Genomic DNA, 24,330 nt, shown 5'->3' on the forward strand with positions numbered 1-24,330 from the left:
TTTTGTGGTGTTGAATGACACCACTGAACTAGGACAATTTATAGTGCCCGTAAGGCCCGTCCTTAGATATATGTCAATGGCGTGAAGACATTTTCTTCACATGAAAGTTAAAGGGAGGGTCCACACATCATTCAATAACGCCCATTTCCTTTGTGTTTATTCAGACTCATTATTTTTTTTAGATAAAACCTCCATTTTAAGTTGCGCTTAAAAGACTCAATAAAGGACTTGACTCGGGGCTTAAAAGACTTGGAAGTTTTTTAAGCGCCGAGTCGCGTAAAGTTCTTCACATTTAGACTCAAAATCCTTGAATTCCTATCAACACTACATTTTTTAATTTAAAAATTTGATCAATATTTTTAAGTCGTTGTACTTCGGACAGACTTACTTCACATAGGTAACCGCAGGCGTAGGACCAAGAGTTAAGCGCCAATTAGATCCACCTTTCCCGATTTGGTGTAACGGAAAAATAAGTATTATTTATCGGGCCCGAAATCGGGTCTGATATCAGGCCTGATAAAGTGTGGATGTAATAGGCACTTTAGACTTTCCATACGAAAAAATTGGTGCTATTATAGTATTGTAGAAATCTATTTTGTTGCTAGAGATTACGATACTGAATTTATGAATAAATTCAGCATGTAAGCACTATTTTTATACCCCACTAATACTAAAATGAGTTCGGTTGGCCAATTTAGGTACTATAGTCTGGCAAACCAATTTATAAGTTGAAACAAGTGGCAAATTTTAAAAATATAGGTGTGCAAGTTGCTGCCCTATAATAATTCTAAATATCCCGCATTTTTGTATTGACGACTTTTGCCAATACGACTATAGCCCAAGGATCCTGCTCTCTAGTACGAACTATAATGACCAATCGGCTAGACAAATAGGGGCAACCAAAGGTCATATAAGTGTCTGTGATAGAAACAAGGTACAGTCATGGTATAGTATGAGAATGCGTGTCCACATTTAAGTCCATGGTTCAAATTATCTGGGGTCAAATATTATTATCACTAACAAGGGAAGTACTCTTTTCATCTAGAGACAAGAAGATTAAAAAAATAACGAGTGTTTTTGACAACTGTGGTAGGTAAGTCTAACTATTTTAATTTTATTAGCGGTATTTGTAAAAGACAGGTCATAAATAAAATGTACAAATCACATATTCAGTTGTTTATTATCTATACTGTACTCAAAATTGATCCGAAGATCACATCACATAGTAATTTCATAAATAATATTACAATGTCATGTACTTTCTGTGATTGCTCGTGAATAAAAAATGTTCACAATATTATCAATATTTGTTCACTGGACCGGTTTACCTTCAAGTAGACTGCACTACATAATAAGATACCATTAGTTAAGGTACTCAAAGAACTTACAGTGTATTTGATGAGAGATATAATAAACAATTATTGTTGCAGTTCATTTTTTTGTCAATATATTTACAGTTTTAAATTTTTTTTGTGATTTACAAATAAATTCTTGAATATTTAATTAGGTCATCATTATTTCACTTGGATTTATAATAACAGTACTTTATAGTTAAAAATATCACAAAAATGAAATATATTATGTGTAAGACACACGCAACATTAAAAATACAACAAAAAGTCAAAATATAAAATACTAGAAACCTTGGGCCAGAAGAGTCCCTTCTAAACAGGAAGGATACTTTCGATGTTCATCTTTCATAACGGCAATTTGATACCATAGTCATTTTATCACACTAATTAATTATAAAAGTAATCGATTGTCTTACAATAAATGCGTCAGATCATAAAATTTTGATTATAAAAATTATAGGCAACAAATAATTCATGAAACGATAAATTTCAACAAAAAATAAAATGACAACTTATACATTTAAGAGTCTGCGTGCCGTATTGATAAAAGTGAACAGTTCACCCTAGCCACTAGCACGGACCGATAATAACAACCAACATAAACACAAACGCAACGAGTTCTAATGAGTTTGACTCCGCTTCCGATATATTCACCTTTTATCGATATGGCATTCCACTTACGATACGACAATAAATATATCATAACACGCTTACACATTAATCACTTCTTTAATTCCGACGCTAGGAATTATTTCATAATATATACCTAAAAATATAATCACGGCACAAGTATCCCTCCGACTAAATTACTAACGTAGTGTCACTTTATGAGGATTTAGAATCAAATATGTATTATGTATCTTAAATATTTTTTATTATTAATATATCATTATCAAAATATCCACTAAATGGGAGGAATAAATCAAATTATTAATATTTATTCTAATATTAATCGCATGACTGATCAACAAAAAGGATATGGACTAGGAATAATATTAGGCATTAGGCTTCCATGCCTCCGGGGTGCGCGCGCCGGGACTCGGCGGCGGCTTCGAGGCCGAGTGGTGTGTGCCGTGCGGCGTGTGCCATGCGGCGTGTGCCGTGCGGCGTGTGCCGTGTGACATCTGCCGTGCGGCGTGCCACGCTCAGTGGCTCGCGCCGCCGCCGGGGCCGCGCTAGCGCGCACGCCCGCCTCTCTCTATCCGCATATCACCCCTACATACATACGACGAGATAAATTTGATCAAAACGTTAATACTGTTTGTGTCGAAAACGATAGCTATTTCATAATGCTGTACTTCCCCGAGAGGTAATCGGACTCGATCGCCGGTCACTATTTTGTGCTTCGATAAACGAGGATCGATATCAATAAAATAATGATTATCTAGCAAAATCTATCTGGAATAAAGCCGACGTTCTATCCTTAAAATTTAAATAGCTTGGAAGTATGCCTTCATCATTTTAATATTGTCCGATAACGTTCATTGTATTTCGAATGTCTGTCCTCTATCACTCTACGAGTGTCGTGATCTATGCTAAGTGTGAACCGGGCGGCGCGCGCGGCGTCGCCCGACGGAACGTGAATTGTGCTCCGGCGTCAAAAGTTTTAGTGCCGAAGGAGAGAAGCGGCTACTCTATTGGTGTTTCATTACTGGTTCACTTAATCTAAACTACTGTAAACTTGTCACCTAGTAAAACAAAATTTTATAATTCATAAAAAATTAACATAATTCTCACAAAAATGCTCACATTAGGAGTGTGGTGAGGCAACTTTTGACGCCGGCCTGGGCCGTCTCGCCAGAAGCTGCGGGCGGCACGGCGGCGCTCGTGCCGCGAGCGCGACACGCGACACGTGCGACACCCGCCGCATCGGCGCCGCCGCGCCGCCCGTCTCAACATTACATCGCTTATATACAACAAGTTTGTACGACGCCAAACGGCAGACGCACCGATTTTTACAGGAACTCATATCGTATCTTAAAAAAAATATACAATAGTAATAAATCATTTGAAACCTCACTAACTACCTACTATTTTACGATCTCGGTACGATCTCGATAAAATTACTCAAACGGCTCCGGCGCCTCGAAATCTATTCATATCACAATCGCATGACCGTGCCTGAGAATCATATCCCGCTACAATTATGTACACACTCTTTCCCGAAGACTTAACGAACATTCCCGGCGGGAGCGAGTCGCGGGCCGCCCCGGCGGCAGGGGGGACGAGGTCGGCGGACGGCGCGACTCGCTCCGGCCGCTCTACACTAACCGATATTTACTAAGATATCACCACCTCAGCCGCGGGAGCGACAGTGCGATCCGGCCGAACCTGCCGAACCCGAGTGTGCCAGAGGCGCGATCGATATGGATGCCGCGGCGATGCGGGCCGGGACCTGGGACCGGACTCGGGATGGGTGAAGGACGAGGTGAGGGTGAGAGTGTAGGGGGAGGGGGAGGACGGGGCGGTTAGGGGGGTCGCAGGGCCGGCGGCAGCTGCACGGGGATGTGGTAGTAGCGGCAGGCGGCGCGGCGGCACGCGCCCGCGGCGGCGTCGCGACACACCACCACGCGGCACCCCACCACCTGCAGCCCGCACCCTGGAACGCCACAACCGCCATGTTAAACTGTACAACGACCCCACATCTACACATACGTTTAGGTAAAATTGCAATGAATTAAATACACGGTAACATTGTTATCCAAAATTTAAGGTAATGTTTGACACTTTATTCGAATAGATTCTGACCCGACTGATATGAATAGGTCGAGAAATTAAAGTGTCAAGCAATACGTCATTTTATCTTATGAATATTGAATATACAACACAAGCCTTTATTGAGCTTACTGTGGGGCTTTGTCAATTTGTGTGATTATGTCCTATAATATTTATTGTATGTACATTTACGTCAAGTAATTGAATTTGATATGCTGTTTAAACTTTATTACTCAGGCAACATATGAATAATGTATAAGTATTATTGTAAATATTAAAATGACACTGTTAATAAATAACTAAAACAAGTAGATAAAGGTAGGCTAAATAATTAAATACATATCTAATACTACTATATTAAAGAGTTAGGTTAGGTCCATCTATATGGTAAGGCACGTACTAATAAATATTTACTATGAATCTAATCTTCTAAATAATTACGAACTACAAACCACTTTCAATTAGTTGCTACTTATTGACTATTAACATTAGTCATACACAGTGATTAATCATGCATAGAATATGAGGGAAAGGAGAGGTAGTATAAATAGTAAAGTAGCAGGTAGTAATATGTATTTTAAAATAGGTTTGTAATTATGTCGCTCATACTAATATTACTGTCAAAACATTAAGACTAAAGGAACCATGACAAGATTTGATCAAAATTATGATTTTTACATTAGTTTAATTTGTCCTTTAAAATATTGGAATTATCAGATAAATAAATGTCGTGACAGTAACCAGACTGAATGATTAATATTTTAATTGAAAAGTTACACGACTTATTTGCAGTGATTTAAAAAAACGATCATTATTGGTATAATAAAAAGTAATTAAACCTACCTTCACGAATATGAACAAATCTGCAGGTAGGTCTTGTACATCCTTGTCGATTAAAATCTTGGCACACCGGGAGGGTGTCCAGTAACTGAAAATATAATAATTTCTTATTAGGGTGCGTTATATTATCCTTTACAATGTTTGCACGCGACCATACAGTACTTCCCACAACGCCTAGGTCTAGGAACCGGTGACCAAATTTACTCATTCAGTGGTTATGTTATCAACTTCCACTCGGAAAAATCTTGTATAAAATGATCTCCGTTACGATTATACGCTTGTTTTGAATATTGCGGACGATTTATATAATAATAAATGAGTACTACTTACACGTTACGTTCTTATGAATTATTCAATTATTGTCATAGACGATTTGGTCTTTTTTGTAGTATCAAGTGTCCTGTTCATTGCGGAAACTCTGTATGGTGACTGCTATAAATAGTAGATATAACTACATCATGAACAGTTAAGACTTGAGTTTAAATCTTTTTTGTCAATTGATACAAGATAACCGTTCATGAACAATTTTGTTATTGTGTTAATACTAAATCTAGTTGATCACTTTTTTGAACATTCATACATCTGACATTAAACAGTATCCTTATTGCACAGCCGTCTGAAAAATAACGCTGAAATAGTTTTTGTAATATCAAAGAGCAGGGGCAAGTCGAGGAACCGTAGTGTTAAACAGTACGAGACGTGTCACATGAGCAAATAGAGTATTCGATTGGCAATTTCTAATACATTACCATTAAAGAGAAGTAGACACTAAACTATTAATCAGAAAATAGAACTATGCGTGTGTAGTTTCTCATTCGCTACATAAATAAACATTAAACGGGACACACGGAAGGCGAAACTGCAAGAAACGAAATTGTTCGCTGCTTTAATATTACAATAACTTCACAAGATTCGTTGCACAATATGATTGGACCTTCCAAGCATTCTTTCACTGACTAGCCCGCCGGATAAGTGTGTGTCACCTTTATATTGTAAAATCTGTTGATAAATAAATTTACACAGCATTTAATACGAGCCGGAAAAAGAGTGAAACTCGTTCGCGTTTCCGTTACCGTCAGAGAGTGGTGTTAAGGTACGCTGCATTATGCACATAGTAGGTATGAATATATAATATCTAAATGGCATGCAGAACGCTTGAAGTATAATCATTATTGCGCAGCCAATCTCATTTAAGCGTGACTATATTTTACAAAAAAGCTAAAGCATGATGCTAGACAACTTTTACCAGGGCAAGGGCGTACTAGAGGTTTGTAGCGTCCAAAGTGTACCCAATAAATACCAACTGTTGCTATAACAAAGCTTAAGAGGCTGTGTGGGGAAGTTACGGTATGTGGCTGCATCGCCGTGATGATTAGACACCACCCGTTCTCGGTGAGACACGGGCCGGTCATGCTTCGGTCGTAGGCATGGTTACGATGTAAATAGACAAATAAATTTATACCTTTAGCTTACATGACAGTTCTGGACGTGACATGTTAGTGGTAGTACAAACTGCAACATAATGACCATTAGAGAGTGCGGTTACTGTACGACAAACAAAAGAAAACCAAGTATTTATTATTACATCTACGTGAACACTTTGAGTAAGCATCAGATAGGCCTCAACGTAAGCGAGGATTGAAGCCGCAATTGCGAAGCACTTAAAGCATCAACGGAGAAAACTCGAAGTGACGTGTCTGTTGAGAGGCTAATGATATTTTGTCGTGATTGGACCTTTAAAGCATGAAAGCAAGTGTGGCATTGAGTCACTTCGAATATCTCCTTTCACCACTTTCATTTCAACTACCAACTACGCACAGTTAAAAATAAAATAAAATGTAAAAGCATTAAGGTTGGAAAAAATCTATATTATTATAAATATATCCCCCTTATTAGCGGTTGATAGTTGACACTGGCAAGCGGTGAATTTTAATGTGCTAAAAAGTTGACGAATAAAGTAGAGGTGTATGTTTTAAAGTGCAATATCAGCAGTGTTTCAGGTTCTTCCAAATAATGTCAATCAGTCAACTTTTTAACAGTTGATAAAATTTGGCTTCATTATTTTAATTAAATTAACCACCTAAACTGAAGCCGCCAGTGAGTGTCATTGGTAAATTAATAAGAAGCGTTTTGTAGGCTAATTAGTCAAGTCATGCTCGAGAAGCGGTTCAGTTTAGGCGACAAACAGGAAATCACTTATACTGAGGATATTAAAGTAAGCTGATTGTATCTTACCGGGTGTAAGCAAGGCAATACTGTAGAGTGACTTCTTCCACATTTGAAAGCAAGTATGTCTCACTATACAAAACTAAAAATCATCAACAAGTAAGTTGTAGCATCAACTGTTCATTACAATATAATCAAATACAGGTACAGCACAAAAAGACTAAATGGCTGATGTGGATGATGACATTGATACACATGAGACGCCTTATAAGCGATGCCATCAGTTCGCGACCGTGCGGTCAGCCACAGCATGTCCGAATCGTCTGTGTCATCATTGTACAAGTACTTTGTTAGATTATAAATTCATCGGAAAACACGACACCTGAAAACTTGCATAGGCATAAAAGGAAGATATAATGTCATGATGTCGAACTGATCCGCGTTTATCTTCCTTTTGTGCGTGAATTGGCTTGTCGATTACAAAGCTCACTTCACCAAAGCGTACCTTTACCCGCTGGTGTGAATAGCCGCTAGGAGTGATCGTGTGCTCGGGCTGTTGGTGGCACTATTAACAAGCGCTTATTCTACATAAGCTCTCTTTAAGCATGAAGAACCAAATTAAAATGTCTCTACTGAAGCATAGTAAACGAAGCAAGCTCAATTTTTAGTATGGATATGGATATTTACGCTCATTTTGTATGGATTTATTGAAATTAAGTAGAAATCATAGCTGTGACTTTGAGTTAAAATAAAAAAACAGTTTTAGGCCTTTGAAACAGTTTTCTATTCAATATTTTAATAATTGTTTGTCTTACTATAGAAACATAATTTCCATTTATGATTATGACATCAATTTAGTCTTAAAGTTAAAATTCTTAAATATAAATGTAATAAATTCTGATGAACCAATCGATTCGAGCGTCACAATATAGTAATAGGGCATACAAAATGTGGATGACAGCAGAGATGCACTCGCCGGCAGGGTGAACGGTTAGCGTACCGCGGAGCGGGTTAGAACAGAGGTCGAGAGGCTACGAGGGAGTGCGCGGCATCTACGCAGGTGGCAGCCTAATTTCCAGCATTAATAAGCGACATGCGTCGAAACGCAAAATTTCAGAGTCAACCGGGAGAGGTTAGGTGCAAGCGTGAGGGCAATGGCGGCGGTGGGCACTGCACGCGGCACTCGTTACCTGTCCGCGCTCGTCGGTGTAAACCACAAAGGGCGCGTTGGTCGGCGCACAGCCTGACCGTCCCAACACAAAAAGCGACAAAAGATTGCAACGACAGCCGAAGCGGTCATTCGGAAGGCATGTAACAGAAAGCGTTCAAAATAAATAGAAAGAACGTGCGACCGAAAATAAAAAAGCGGTGGCGGCGCTCGCCGCAACTGCTGCGCTAGTGGTGAGCACGCCGGCACACTGAGCACACACGAGGAGCCTCTAGAATAATGAGAACAATACCTGATGAGCCAAACGTATAGGGTGGTGGGTTCTATTCCATGCGAAAATTAGAAGGCGGCGGTGTTAGGTGCGGGCCTGCAGCTGCAAGCCGGAAACCACTAGGTTCGGGATCGACACATCGGCCAAAGCGCACCCGTGCGGACCTCCTCCGAGAACAAGCGTGTACGTAGCGGGATCGACGGACTAAGCGCTCAACTCTCAGTACGACGATACTCACGATAAACGACGATCGACAAGAGGTAATAAAAAAACGTACAGTCATGCATTCAAGCGTTATTATTACCGGGATCGTAGATACGAGAAATATACACGCATAAGATAATAACGGTAAGTGAGTAGAATACACAATAGAATAGATATAGCGTTACACTACGGAGACTTCGGCGAGAGCGAATTCTCTCGCCTCGTCCTTACAATAATACAATACAAATGTGACAACACGCCTAGCGCTAACCGCCCCGACAGGCCGGGGCTCACACTCGGCCACACAGTACGAGTCTCTACGCGGAGACCCCGCGCCCCGCGCCCCTCCGCCCGCGGGAGCCTGCCGAGCCCCGCTTATGTCGTTTTCATCTTTTTGTAGGGGTTGACCGCGGCTGCGGCGGCGGCGGCCGCTGCTGCCGCCGCCGGCGGCGTGGGGGGAGGCATCGCGTACATGTACGGCTGCTGGTAGTAGGCGGGCATGGGCATGGGCGGCGCGGGCCAGCCGCGCGGCATCATGAAGGGCGCGCGCATGAGGCCCGCCGGCATGCCCGCACGCGCCTTGAAGGCCTGCTGCGTGTACGCGGCCGCCGCGTGGGCCATGGCCGACTGCTGCGCGGCCAACGCGAGCGCCGCCGCGTAGTTCTTGTGGGCCATCTCCTTGGCCACCTGCGCTGGGTCGTGCGCCGGGTCGGCGGCGGGCGCGGGCGAGGCGGGCTGCGCCGGCTGCGGCGGCGCCGGTAGCGCGGGTTGCGGCGGCGGCGCTGGCGCCGGCGTGGGCGTCGGCGTGGGCGCCAGCGGGGGGGCGGCGGGCGTGCCCGCGGTCGGGGGGGCGGACGACACGGGCGCGGGGTACTCACATGACACGGGCACGAACGGCTGCTGCAGCTGCATCAGTTGCTGGTAGGTCGTCGCCGGCTGGTACACGGGGACGCCCGCTTTGTCGGCGGCGGGTCGTTTGTACGGCACCACACCGGGAAAGGCCTGAAAGATGAAAATAATCGATGAGTATCATAGAGCGGAGGCCCGCCGTCCGGGCGACCTGGATGTTAGCATAGAGATCATATAGATCCCGACCTTGTCGAGATACTTACGAAATTATCATAATAGAAGGATCCGACGCTCTTCATGTCCATCTGAAACGAGAAACAAGACGGTTGAACGGAGGTTCTCGGGTCGCGAGGGTGGAGGGTGTCGTAGTGGTGCGCCGGGACGCGGGGCGAGCGAGGGGGGGTCCCGGTCGCCGCGCGTCCCGTCGCGCTACGGAGGGAGAGGCGCGCGGAGGGATCGTGCGGGCGGGACGAGGAGCGGAGGTGAAGCGTGCAAAGCTGGCGGCTGTACCGGTGGCGGCTCGAGCTCGGCGGGCGCCGGCCGTTTCTTGCCCGGCTCCGAAGTCGCGCTCGCTGCCGGCTGCTGCGCTGCTGCGGCCGTCTACGTGAAGCGAAGCGTCGCGGGACGGGACAGAAACAATAACGATGTAGTAGATGCACAGAATACACCTAAAGCTTGGCAAAAGGTGATATTATGCGATAGATAAAACTAAAAATAAAGTGAAGCGTGAGTGCGACGGAAGCGTGGCGCGAGCCGGCGCTGCGGCGAACTGAACATAATAAGCTTTGCGAACAGAAGCGGCGTCGCGGCGAGCGAAACCAAGCGGAAGAAGAGAAGCGAGCGCGAGCGAGCGAGGCAAGAGCGTGCAGCCTGGTGGCGTACCGCGCCGCGCGCCTGCGCCTTAAGGTGCGCCTGCAGGTGCAGGGGAGGGTGGAAATAGCGGCAGGGGTCGCGGACGCAGCGGCCCTTGACGGCGTCCATGCACACCGTGACACAGCCGTCGTCGTGTGCGGCCACGGGCGACGGCGGGTGCGCGAAGCGACACTCGGACTCGGCGCGCTTGCACGCGCCGCGCTGGAACTCCCGGCACACCTGCACCACCACACACCAGCATGTCCGCCGCTCGCGCACCTCGCTACGCTCTACTCGCCCACTACCCACTAGCCCGCTAACCCGCTAACCCGACACCCTATCAGCCGTGGTTCCGGCATCAAACCCTACACTCGCTGCTTACTCGGCCTCACGCCCCTAATAACGTACTCATCGATTCCAGTTCTATATGTACATAGCTCGACGCAGGAAGCTTTTCCGTTTTATATAATTATTCGCATTGTCGAGCAAAATTTTTGGGACACAGTATTTATGAAAACTTAACTTTGATATTCGGTGCTGGGCTCTAAATTTTAGTTGTGTTTGTATTGACCTCGACCGGACGCCGCTTTTGTTTATTTCGATCAAATTTAATACCAATTTCACGAGATACGCATCCGTCGCATTAAATTTTACATTTTTTATATCATGGGGATTTTTCGATATATATAAATATTGGACCACCCTTTGCTATTCCAAGTAATTTCCGGGTTAAGCATTCGGAAACTACATTGTAGGCGCAAATCGATGTAAGAGCCGTTCAGTGGGTGAATTTCAGTGGTACCGTTGCGCCAACAGTGTAGTCGCATCACCAGAGGGAGTAAGCGAGTGCTGCGAAGCGCACGCGCGTCACAGACACGGGACGGGCATGGGCCCGGGCGCCGAATCATACGCCGGAGACCGATGTCAGTCACACTTCTAATATCAACAATACTACTAGGGATATTATTAGTTTTCGATTTTGATGAAATTTCCCTAAAAAAAATTATTGGACTTAATTGATTGAAGTAAAAGTAATTCTTATGATCTAAGGGATATTCAGCGTTTATGTAGCTACTTAAAACCAGTTCGGTCCCCGGCATAGCATATTAGGAAGCGCTACACGGGTGTAATAGTGTCGGATAGTAATAGTATAAAAGTATAGTTACCTCAAGACGGTCGGTGCGTGGCAGCTTTTGCTGAAGCACAGGCTGCTGCATGACGCCTAGCGGCGAGGCAGCGGCGGCGTTCGGGTCGTGGCCCAGCACCGCAGGCATGAGCTGCGGCGCGTAGTACTGCGCGTACGTCGAGCCCGGCACGCCCGACAGGTACGGGGATGTCGCCTGTCGCGTACAAGCCAAGTGTTACCAACCGATCGATACGGAAATATACACAAAACAATTCACTACTTATTATTAACCTAACCTATTAAGTACATTCTATATACCGACTCCTGTTACAAAATCCACAGCAAGCATTTAGTAAACAATAAATCACAAGCCAATATAATTTACAAACCTACGATTGAATATTAGTCGTTTTGTGTGTTATAGTTGTTATAAATAGATAGCCAGACAAGCGTTTTAAACATGCATTAAACGAGAATCAACGAAATATATTTCAATTGAAGCATACGATCTGTCCAGTAAAGCTTCCACCGGCCACCAGTTATATCGTAAGAAGGAGACGCTGGGATAATGGGGCTTTATGCGGATTCTAGTGGATGCGCAGTACGTGGAAGCGCTATCTGTGAATAAGATAGGAGGTGAGGGTGTCAGGATGTGGGGAGGTGTAGTGGCTGCGGCGGCGCCGACTGCGGCGGCTGCGTTACCTGCGGGGCGAGCAGGGCGAGACTGATCGGGTCCAACGCGGCGATGTGGCTCGCGGCCGCACCGGTGCCGCTCACGCCGCCCACCTTACACAAAACCACACAAACACGCTACTCATCGTGCCGGCCTGCAGCGCCTAGCCGCGTCCGCGCCGCCTCGACGTCACCCCGCGCATCGCATATGCAACTACATATTCAACTACTAGGTTAGTACATCAACCCAATTTAACAACACAGGGACGAACGCAAAGAGGGACGCCGAGGGGGGTTGGCTCGCGACTTCAGCGATAGTGTGAATAGTGAGGGAACGTACAAGTAGTTAGGGTGATTAAACCAGCGTAAGGTAACCTTATACCCATTTCATACGCGTGTAAGTATGGACAGCAGTCATGCCACTTAAGAAACGAATTATACAAACATGCTCAAGCAGTGTGGAGCGATCGGCCGCCAGCAACGAAGTTTAAGTTGTGCCTGGGTAAGTTATATACAAACATTGCAAAACATATTCTACTGGATATGGAATTATACACACTCTATGAGATACCAAAACTTTAAAATAGTTTATCAAATCTTGGAAAAAGAGTGCTGCACAAATAATAATTCAAATAATAATGATCCTAGATACGTTGATCAAAAGGATTCGATATATTAAGCCAAACAACACATTTTAAATTAAAGTAGGTTGGCGAATAATGTTTCAGGTGGACCTATTTGGTATCAGTGCATTCAGTATGATGTCTTGAATACAAATATATGCGATGATAAGTGCGAAAATGGTGGGCTAGTAACTATGACGTTAAAGTCGGCAGTACAAAGAAAAACAATTTATTCTAATAAACATACCATGTGGGGTATCAAGTGAAAGGGCTTTGTGAGTAGATTACAAATATATAACAAACTATAACATTTCCAATATTTGGTTTAAGAAATTATTAGAAAACGTCCAAAAATTTTACAATTCAGAGTTGACTTTAACATTCTGTCTCTGAATGGATATTCAGAGACACAATGAATATCCTCTATATAAATGTCCAAAAATAATTAACTGGATATGTCGCAAAATAAGAGAAGTAAATAAATTTGAATGACAGTATAATTTTCTGTTACTGGAAACTACCAAAATACTAATTTGGTGGGTCAGGTGGTTGCTGCAAAATCTATTCAATTTATGAGTACACAACGTTTGATTTATTCAAATAAATTTGACCTATCTTAGGTCAAAGTTACCCCAAGGATTGCCAAGAAGAATAAATATGAATAGTGAAATCATTACTATTCAAAAATACTTTTGTTTCCTTACAATGCATTTAATTAGAAATATAAACATTTCCAGAAACAAAATACTATTTTGGTAATTTCCTGTACCTAACAGAAAATTGTACTGTTATTCAAATTGATGTACTTTCTTATTTTTTGACATACCCAGTTAATTATTTTTAGACATTTTATACAAGAACTTCAGTCACTTGGTATGTATTTTGCAATAATCCATTTAGTCGTTTTCAATCTAGAGCAGTTCAAAGTCAACTCTTAATTGTGAAATTTTTGGACTTTGTACCTCGGACTTTATGACGTCATAGTTACTTCCATTTTCGTGCGAATGCACTGATACCAGATGCGAGATGACTTGTGCCAAAATCGATTTATAGAAGAATTTTGAACCAATTACCGACTTACTAATATTCACAAGTCGCCTTTCTTCAAAAATATGATCCTTAAAAAAAGGCACAACTTAAACGAGAATAGTATCTAATCAAAAGTTCTACGTGATTATAAACGCTTATAAAATTACGGAATGGCAGTACACCGAAAGCAGCTTGTTGCGTGCAGTGAGTACAGTCCGTATTGAGGACCGATCGCTCAAGCGCCTTAGTCAGGGGTAGGGTAAGGGGGTACTGACCACGGTGGGAACCTGACCGGGCAGCACTTGTCCCGGCGTTAGCCCCATCTGCTGCATTAGCGCGTTCTTCAAAGCTAAGTGGTTTCGACCGTTGATAAGCAGCTGGTCCTTCAGATGCTGGGGCGGATGGAAGTACTTGCAAGGCGGCTTCTCTCGGTTACACCGACCCTGAAACGTTAAGTAATTCCATGTTAGACGTCGAACTTCACATCAATATGAATGGTTTTCGTCTTGATAAAATCCATACAAAGTAATGTTTGGTACGTGTACCATACGATCGATCCAATATGCCATTTTTGCTACCTAAGTGGAAATCGAGGGAAGATAAGGGTTACGCGTCTCAGGTAAGCGATACTTCTCGGCTCTAAGAAAAGACGAAAATGGCGGACCTCATTCGATATCATTCCGATAAGCAATAATGTATAACGGGACGGTGGTGGCGCCGGCGGCCGCAGTTTCGGCTCAATATCGGCCGGCGTGCGGAAATCCCTCCATGCATCACAATTGCTGTGAGCCAGGCACGTAGCCATCAGAAATCCTCCACTCGATTTTTCCTTATAACCGCGTCTTAGGTGGTGTTAGATACTTGTGAGGCGGGCGAGGGCGGCGCGGTTCGCTCGGCTCACTTTCGGCGTCAATGAGGCGCGAGATAATTGCCTTTCGGAATCGAAGCCCTCCGCCGCACCCGTCTGCGATGATTTATTTACATCCGCGTAATTAACTGTCGCACTACGTGACGGGAAGAGCCGCGCTGACGGCTTATCGTTGCACGCCGCCCGCGAGCCTCTTGCACCATATTTTATTCAATGAAAAAACGGAAAAGCGCTTATCGCTCTTTCAAAGTAAATACAAACAAACACCATCTGAATATTCAGTATTCCAGTCAGAGCGCTTGCTGATAATGTCCGCATGATTTATAGAATAACTTTTGTAAACAGTTTTACCGTTTGTATATAAAAATAAACCGTAGCGCCTAACTTTGGTTTAAGAACAAACAGAAGCTCAATCTTTAGCGGCCGGTCGAATCGAAGGCGGGCGTGTTCCAAATTTCTCAGTTATTAAACTTCGGCGATGCGTGCTAGAACTAGCTGGTGGAAGCAGTCGGCTGCATTTAGATTAACTTGTTACTGGCAGGCATAATGTTAGTTGGACGGTACTCCTACAGTTAAGCTCGGGATAAAGTTATTACTTCCTGTTACTCCGCGTCGTCTACTTTAACCGAGTTTCGATTCCAAGCTACCCATTTGTGAAACTTAAATGGGTGATCACGTTTCGATCATAACTATGATAACTTGAGGGTTCTATGTACATAAATGAACTAAACACTGATTTGATTATAAGCCGTATCAGCCTTTGGTTCGGTATCGATGAGAATGGATTGGTGGATCAGAGGCGGAAGGCTGGTGCATGCAGGTGTAACACAGCGATTAGCGTGACGGATGCCCACGTAGATACAAAATGGCCGCGTCGCACGAGATGAATTGCCTATACTGCGCCGCCCGCGCCCCCTCGCTGTCCCGGGCTGCCGTTCCCGGTTCTCGTTGCACATATTACGGCCAATTAATTGCTCTTCGATCACTTCTCTATTTATCTACCAAATTTGCCTGTGCCCCGACTCAATCAGGGTTAAATAATCAAATTTTACGTGTATAATTAGTTTTTGCCTGGTTAAAGTACTGTATAAATACCTGTTTCTTATAAACATTTCAAGAGGTTTATGATAAATGTAGCTGAAGCCCGTTTACCCGTTTTAAAGTAAGTTACAATAATACTACAATCCTCATTCTATGTTCAAAAAAGTTAAGTTATCAAAAGATATATCTGATGTATACATAGGTGTGAAACCTTTCAACATGCCCTATTTGCTAAAGGGAGATGGGAGGATCGACCGGGCGCAGGGTGGACAATAGCATCCCAAAACTAATAACATTTTTGTGATAGCGGAGGAACAAACCGAGCGCTCTTCCCTTGCCTTATTCTTTACATGACACAACAATGCATACTTGCAGTACATAAAGGGTTGCTAAGATCTCATACCATTCCCCTCGCCCATAATAACGAGTAATACCTTATAAAGACAAAATCGCCAGGTACGAACGATAAGTGGAAGTTGCTAATGACGAAGAATCCTCGACTACGTGAGCGTACGAACTTCACTACGTGAATATTTAAAACTTGGCACCTGACTTTATTCGGCGCTTGATTACAACAAAATGACTTGAATGAGCTCCGCGCTGGCCTCTTGTTACCGTTGTGCAGTAAAGCGGCCGAGAGCACTCGGGAACTATGACGTGTATAACGAACAGCCCTCGCCTCGAGGAGACCGGCCCGAGGCACGCGCCAACTCCCTCGTTCGAGTCGACACCTACAGTGTCTACTAATTGCTTCTCCTGCTCTAAGACACGGATAGGTGTTAACCCTGGTCCAAAGTGAGCTTTAAATGACATTAATCGCAAAACCATAGTTTAAACGTGTAGGTATTGATGTAAATTTGCAAATGAATTTATCTCCCTACACTGCGTGTTAATCCTATTACCAGCCCAGACAGTATATCATTAAAATCAATCTACTTTAATCACTACTGATTAGTAGCGCAAACAGATCAACGAGCCAAATAGGATGTCAAGAATGTATGTTGGGTTGTTGGGCGAGGCAAGCACTCGTTAATCGATCAGAGCGTTCGATCACGATTGATGGATTGGCGACACGCTGTCGGCGGCGCGGTCACGCGAATCCACGCATCGCAGTATCGACGTATGCGCAGCGCTATTTATCAGCTATTTTACTATTGGCTCCGTCTCGACAAATCGACACACGAGAGAACAATGGGCTAGCTAACAAGCAGATGAATGACATGATACCGTCACGCCGCTATCTCGAAGCCCACTTGAACGCACGAAGACTGTGCCAAAAATAACGTCTAACAGGGACAGACGGGAATAGAAACGGCCGGTGAGGCGTGCCAATTCCTGTTGGAGAGCAGGTAGCGTGCCACGTGGCCGAGTCCAGCTGGAAGCAGGCCGTTATGCCTATTCCATAGTTAACAAACTACAAATGCCTATTAATAGCTGTACGATGCTTTCAGTATTGAGGCAAACAAACGTGACTACACTGACTGCACATTTACATTAGCGATTCGTCTAGTTAAAATTTACAGCTACAGCATTTTTAAGTATATAGTGTAATTAAAAACATTGCCTATTACAAAAAGTAGCCATTATTTTAAAGTTATACATGTTTCGATATGAATACAGAATGATTCATAAGTCATGACCAGAAATATGTGTTTTTTATACGTAAGAATATTCAAAAAATGTAGTTTGTTATAATTAATTATTTTTTACCCTACATGTCTGGAAACGTTAAAAAAGTTATATTGACAATGACAAATTTCACAAGTCTGTATTATGTTGTTTACATTGCAATAAAGTCACATGACTAGGAGGGTGACACTGAATGTTGATAAAGGGATAGGGATATTTTTAAGGAGCTTGTAATTGTAAGTTGAATTAGCGCTCCGAGTTAGTTTAAGGAAGCTTTATCGGGAAAGTGGTTACAGTTCACGACTTAAAAATCAGCATGTGTATTATAAGATAAAATGTAGGCATATTTGACTAGGTGTAAGGGAACAAATAAGTAAGTACATTTTAGAACTCCCGATGGATCAGATTATTCAAAAGGTTTCTTCGGGTTTGAATCGTGCAATATAAGGTAACACGATCACAAGCCGAGATCCGGTCCCGGATGCCGCAAATAATTTTTTCCCGACAAGCCAAAGCGAGGGAAAGGTGAAATCTAATTTGCAAAATTTTGTGGCTAGGAATGGGAATTAGGTAAGCAAAGTCAATTCTGAAAGTAAGTAGAATTTGAATTTAAAATGATTTATAGAGGTGCAGGGGAGTGGCTAATGAGGCGTCACGCGGGAGGGGCGCGTGTTTACGCCTCGCGATCGCCGCGCACTTTTTATTTTGGTCTATGGGCGCCGCCCCGTGCGTGTTGCTGACGCAACGACGAGCACGCCTACACAATACAATACAAACAGTCATAAACCACTACCGCTTAAAATCTTGCCCATTGATATTTCGCTCAACAGCGAATACCAACCCGAACTCGACAACCGGCAAGCCTCAACCGCACTTTCGTTTATGGAACCAAGTAACAATTATTCTTGTGAAGTTCCCAACAAGTTTGCGCCAGGGTGCCATAGCTTAACGCTAAAATATGCATTCGTGCACGGAGTTATCTCGGCCACTTTTACCGTCCGCGCCGCCGGGAGAGCGCGGTCAGCCGTTGTTTATCCGTACTATAATAATAGCACGATAGTTTTCGAAGTGGAGGTTCGGCCAATAAGCGCCTATACTAGAGTTTACAGACAGGGCTCTGCAGCTCTCGTGATTTAGCTGAAGTGAGTGGCCATCAAACAAGTGGAGGGTTGAGGGTGAGGCCGGGAACAGGTTGGTCGATGGTGAGTAATGTAGAGGCAGGTCGGCGCGGGTGCGAGATTAATGCAACGGAAGTAGGCACGACCTCTCCAGGTGTTTCATTAAATTGCGCTCGGCGCCTCGGCCGTCCGGCCCAGCGCGCGGCGCCGCTCATTCGGCCTTTATGAACGCTGCAAGCTCGAGGGCCATTCGCTTTAAGAACGCCCGCCCGCGCCACTTTGTAACAACCTTAATGAATCTCGTTACTTATAAGATCGCGTAAATTGCCTGTTTTACTAACGTGGAGAGAGGAGAATAATCATTAGGTCAGCTACGGTGCTGACGTACTAAAATGCAATAGCGGTCCAAAATAGAGTGTTTTAGGTACTGACACTTCAGTAGAAGTCGAAGTTGGTAATCTCATTAATTAAGGTAATAAACGAATTGAAGCAACAAATTCCACTGTCATAGTATTTCTAGCGGTGACATGGTACCGTACGGAATTCAAACACACAACAAAAAAAAAGAACGTAATTGTACGCTAATTAAAAAAAGTACTACACGTACTTACGAGATAACAAGGATTAATCTGTCACCGCTAGGAAGCATACTTTCTGGCGGGCGCTATCCGTTTCATTACGTAGTAGTCGAGAGTACTACATATTTCACGATAGCGCCTGCCAGAAAGTATGGTTCTTAGCGGTGACAGAGTGATCATTGTTTTCTCGTAAGTACGTGTAGTATTTTTTTATATTAGCGTAAAATTACGTACATTTCTCGTACATATTTATTGGTCCACAAGAAAGTTGAAAACTTGAGGACTATATAGCGAAGCTAAAATTGAAAAACTCTAGTAGCTACAAATAAATCGAGGCTGAGTCATGGTACTTAGTGGAACTTATCATTTGTCAGTTAGTCGTGTTAATTTTATATTTGACAAAAGATGAACCAAATAAAGTGGCTGCAAAAGTTTCGTGTGATGAACCAAATAAAGTGGCTGCAAAAGGAACAAAAAGTAGGTAATTCACTACATGAGCCCTCTTGCGGGGTTCTTTTGACGATTGCATGAAAAGCACAAGAATAAAGATTTCGCAACAGTATGTAGTCCGGCATCGTACAAATAACAACGCACCCTCAGGCGGACGAGTGCACCAAAGGGGTTTCATGAAATTAAACATGTGCAAGTGCCTCAGATGCAATTTCGCGAAATAAGCGGGGAAGCAGTGTACGTAAGGTAAAACGACATGGAGCGACGTTGGTCCAGGTAACCAGTTTAGTCGTGCCGTTGGAGTAATTAGACTGAGCAGCTAGGAGCCTGCAGCACTACGCGCTGCTCGCTTTATCTACCTCCGTCTTGCGTTTTACTCCCTACATGACTTATATGCGATACAATATTTACCTAGTATGAATACTCATAACTACAACTACTTTATAACGGAATCGACTATGAATCGGCTATTGATTAAGTTTGAAAATAAATATTATAATTATTATAAGACCACACGAGTTCACAAGAAGTTATGTTAAATAATGTTTTTGTAAGAAATGCGATTACCTAACCACGCAGCACAGCATCCAAGATCCAGACGGTTTTTCTACAGAAGAAGCCTTATTTACATTCAGCCAGTATACATTATTTATTAGACTTCACTTTTGACTTCAGACACTAAGCATTTATTATACTCCACACTTGTATCTACACAAAGGATTCTAGAACGTAACGCCTTTTTATTTTAATAAAAGTGAAGTTTCTAAAACAATGAAGTGAAACAAGGTCGGTAGACACGTGTCGTTCATTTTTTCAAGAAAAACTTTGCGACGTGGTACCTACATTATATATCAGGAAAATTTGGAGAAGGCAAAGATCATAAATTGACACAGGAATTGAAGGGGTTGAAGATAAATTTTCGCGAAGCCTTACCTCGTGCACGCGTCATCATTTTTATTATAAACTCGTAAAGAAGGCTTAGTTTTACCGCGGGAGTACCTAATAATACAACAGCCCAAGATAAAAGGCGATAACTGCGGGAGCGGACTAACTACAAAATAAAGAGCTTTTACTACGTACGATAAGGGAAGTTTAAGGGGAGTTTTCGGGGTGCGGGTCGGGCCGATAAATTGGGCGGCACTTAATTATGATCTGGGACGGCATCTTGCAGCCGGCTAATATCCCGGACTCGTTTAATGCGCGAACTTGTTGTCTCAGCTCCGGCGGGCGCGATAAATCTCCATCTGCGTCCCGTGCGAGTGAGTGCGAGCCCAACCTTCGCCGTGCCTGTTTGCCGGCGAACGCTCACCACTGATACCTGCTCGACCGTCACTACCACTAACTCCCTTCAGCCTAGCTTAAAAATTGGCCAAAATAAATAAAATTACAATCTTGTATTTATGCCAACGTTATTACCGGAAGAAAACTATTAAAGTAATCTGCCCATGCCCCCGCCAAGATGAGCCGAGCGAAGCGCAAGACCACTTCCTACCTTTTCTCGTAGCGCTTCGTCGTGTTTTTGAACCCTCATAACTTGGGTCTGGATTATCCCAGATAGACAAAATTCTCGGGATATGATGTCGATAGTTGACTTACAAACATAAAAAGTTTTAATTGCTTAGCCTTTATACGTTCAATTTTATTCATATCTAAAAAAGCGGCCAAGTGCGAGTCGGACTCGCCCATGAAGGGTTCCGTACCATTTATGACGTATTAAAAAAAACTACTTACTAGATCTCGTTCAAACCAATTTTCGGTGGAAGTTTGCATGGTAATGTACATCATATATTTTTTTTAGTTTTATCATTCTCTTATTTTAGAAGTTACAGACACACGCACACACACACACACACACTTTGGACTTTGGAAGTATATCATATATTTTTTTAGATTTTTCATTTTGTTATTTTAGAAGTTACAGGGGGGGGGGGGGGACACATTTTTTCACTTTGGAAGTGTCTCTCGCGCAAACTATTCAGTTTAGAAAAAAATCATATTAGAAACCTAAATATCATTTTTGAAGACCTATCCCTAGATACCCCACACGTATGGGTTTGATGAGAATTTTTTTAAATTTTATGACGTATTAAAAAAAACTACTTACTAGATCTCGTTCAAACCAATTTTCGGTGGAAGTTTGTATGGCAATGTATATCATATATTTTTTTTAGATTTTTCATTCTGTTATTTTAGAAGTTACGGGGGGGGGGGTACACATTTTACCACTTTGGAAGTGTCTTTCGCGCAAACTATTCAGTTTAGAAAAAAATTATATTAGAAACCTCAATATCAGTTTTAAAGACCTATCGATAGATATCCCACACGTATGGGTTTGATGAAAAAAGGTTTTTTGAGTTACAGTTCTAAGTATGGGGAACCCCCAAAATTTATTGTTTTTTTTTCTATTTTTGTGTAAAAATCTTAATGCGGTTCATAGAATACATCTACTTACCAAGTTTGAACAGTATAGCTCTTATAGTTTCGGAAAAAAGTGGCTGTGACATAATCGGACAGACAGACATGACGAATCTATAAGGGTTCCGTTTTTTGCCATTTGGCTACGGAACCCTGAAAACCCCGATTTCGTTACTGACTCAGTCATTCACTGATGATCATCAAAACTAGGGTAGTTTCTGAAGTCCTAAAAAGCTGAAACTTGGTATGTACTTATAAATTAGTATTAAACAATAAAATCTATAAGTTGGAACTTTTACCCTCCAACTCTTTAAACTAGGGGATGAAAACTTGTATGAGGGTTCCGCAAATTTTGATGCTAGAGGTCGGAAAATTGATGTATGACTCCTTGTTATTAATAATAAAATACATAGTTCTGGATTTTTAGTAAATCACTATTAAGAAGGTGAAAAGTGGTGGGGACCCTTTAAATTAGGGGATGGGAGATTGACATAAGCAACTTATAAAAATAACTGAAATCCTATTAATCCTATTTTCAAGCTACCTACATATTTTGACTAAGGTGTAGAGTTTGTGAAGTTAGGGCTCGTAGAGTTTGGCTCTACATGAGATCTGATAACTTTTTGGCAGTGTGAGAGCCTAATGGTTTCATCTTGGCAACATTTAACATGAAAATGTTTTTGGTGGGATTCCATTTATTGCAAACTGACAGATAAAAATTATTGTTGTGAAAATGCAAGTGACACGATGGCATAATTGGGAAAATAAATATCAATTTACGAGATCAAAGAAATTTATAAATGACGCGAGCGTTTAAACAGCCACTCAAAATCATAACATCAAGTTAGGGATCGAAGGGGCTTCCTCGCACCCCTTGCGTCGAACCTCTGAGCCACGGTCAAGTGCGTACCTACAGTTTGCGCGGTTCTTTTCATAAATCCTTATTAAACGCACTTTCATTTAAGTGGTATATAGTATAGGTCCATTTTGTATAGGTATATTTATATAAATGATTTGCCATGTATAGTAGAAAACCTTTGTGAAACAGTTCTTTTTGCTGATGATACATCACTACTTTTTAAAGTTGATCGGAAATCTACCGATTACAGTGTAATTAATAGCACACTCGTTGATGTACTTAACTGGTTTACTATTAACAATTTGCTTCTTAATGCTAAGAAAACCAAATGCACTCGATTTTTTTTGCCGAATGTTTAACCAGTCGAGACTAAGATACTTTTGAATAACGAATGCTTAGAGATGGTAGATAAAGCACTGTTTCTTGGTTTAACATTGGACAAAAATCTACAATGGAGTCCTCATATAAGAACGCTAGCTAACAAATTAAGTTCGGCCGCTTACGCTGTTAGGAGAATCAGGCAATTGACCAATGTTGAGACAGCCCGCTTTGTATATTATAGTTATTTTTATAGTGTACCTAGTTGGTTACTAAGTTCTGTTACTCGATTTGCAACCTCCTTATTTCCGTTAAAACAAATGCTATCGATATAATTATATACCACACATAACGCTTATCTCGTCGTATCTATAATGAATTGGGGCCTAAAAGAGAATCGTATCGCAGTAATTGCGTTGCACAAATGTGGGCACCCGCCAAACATGATTTTGAAGTTGCTTGAAAACCTAAAAATCAACAAACAATTTGTTTATCGCACAATTAATAGATACAATAGTACTCATAGCTTCGATGACCGCAAGAGGTCTGGAAGACCACGCACCGTTCGGACCCCAGCTCTAATAAAGGCAGTGAAGGCGAGAATTGCAAGAAACCCCGTCCGGAAGCAAAAGTTGTTGGCAATACAGATGTCTGTGAAGAGAACCTCCCTAAAAAAAGTTATCAATGAAGACCTTGGAATACACGCTTACCGCAGACAAAAAGGTCATTTGCTTCATGGACGATTAAAGACTATGAGGCTAGAGAGAAGTCGCGTGCTATTGAAGCGGTACTCACAAAATGGCCACCGAAAAATACTATTTACAGATGAAAAATTTTTTACCATTGAAGAATGTTGTAACCGCCAGAATGACAGAGTGTATGCAAAAAACAGTCAAGAGGCGATTGCGGCTGTTCCGAGAGTGCAACGAGGCCATCATCCCTCTTATGTGATGATTTGGCTGGGTGTGTCATACTCAGGGCTAACACAGGTTCATTTCTGTGAAAAAGGTGTGAAAACTGGAGCCAAAGTTTACCAGGAAACCGTTCTCGAACCAATACTGAAGCCCTTAAGCCACACCCTATTTCAAACCCAGCCATGGGTCTTTCAACAGGACTCAGCTCCTGCAAATAAGGCAAAAACAACTCAAGCCTGGTTTCGAAGGAACAAAATTGACTTTATTGCCCAC

General features: G+C 42.6%; 1 protein-coding gene across 9 annotated transcripts in view; it reads right to left on the minus strand.

Moving 5' to 3' along the window:
- Window positions 1–1,161: 1,161 nt before the first annotated feature.
- The window catches only part of LOC133518276 (muscleblind-like protein), a 166,125-nt gene continuing 142,956 nt past the window's right edge, over window positions 1,162–24,330 (minus strand). For 5 of the 9 annotated variants that reach the window (XM_061851937.1, XM_061851935.1, XM_061851936.1 and 2 more), the window contains 6 exons: window positions 14,143–14,310; window positions 12,246–12,329; window positions 11,584–11,757; window positions 10,076–10,165; window positions 9,829–9,870; window positions 7,834–9,718 (listed from right to left, as the gene is read on the minus strand). In XM_061851937.1, coding sequence (XP_061707921.1) covers window positions 9,092–9,718; window positions 9,829–9,870; window positions 10,076–10,165; window positions 11,584–11,757; window positions 12,246–12,329; window positions 14,143–14,310 — 1,185 coding nt within the window. In that variant the 3' untranslated portion in view covers window positions 7,834–9,091. Of the gene's footprint in view, window positions 3,952–4,910; window positions 4,996–7,833; window positions 9,719–9,828; window positions 9,871–10,075; window positions 10,166–11,583; window positions 11,758–12,245; window positions 12,330–14,142; window positions 14,311–24,330 lie in introns of those variants that run through there. The other 4 variants (XM_061851942.1, XM_061851938.1, XM_061851939.1 and 1 more) reach the window with 4 other exon arrangements.

This window comes from Cydia pomonella, chromosome 5 (assembly GCF_033807575.1).
Source record: "Cydia pomonella isolate Wapato2018A chromosome 5, ilCydPomo1, whole genome shotgun sequence".
In the NCBI taxonomy this organism is placed as follows: Eukaryota; Metazoa; Arthropoda; class Insecta; order Lepidoptera; family Tortricidae; genus Cydia; species Cydia pomonella.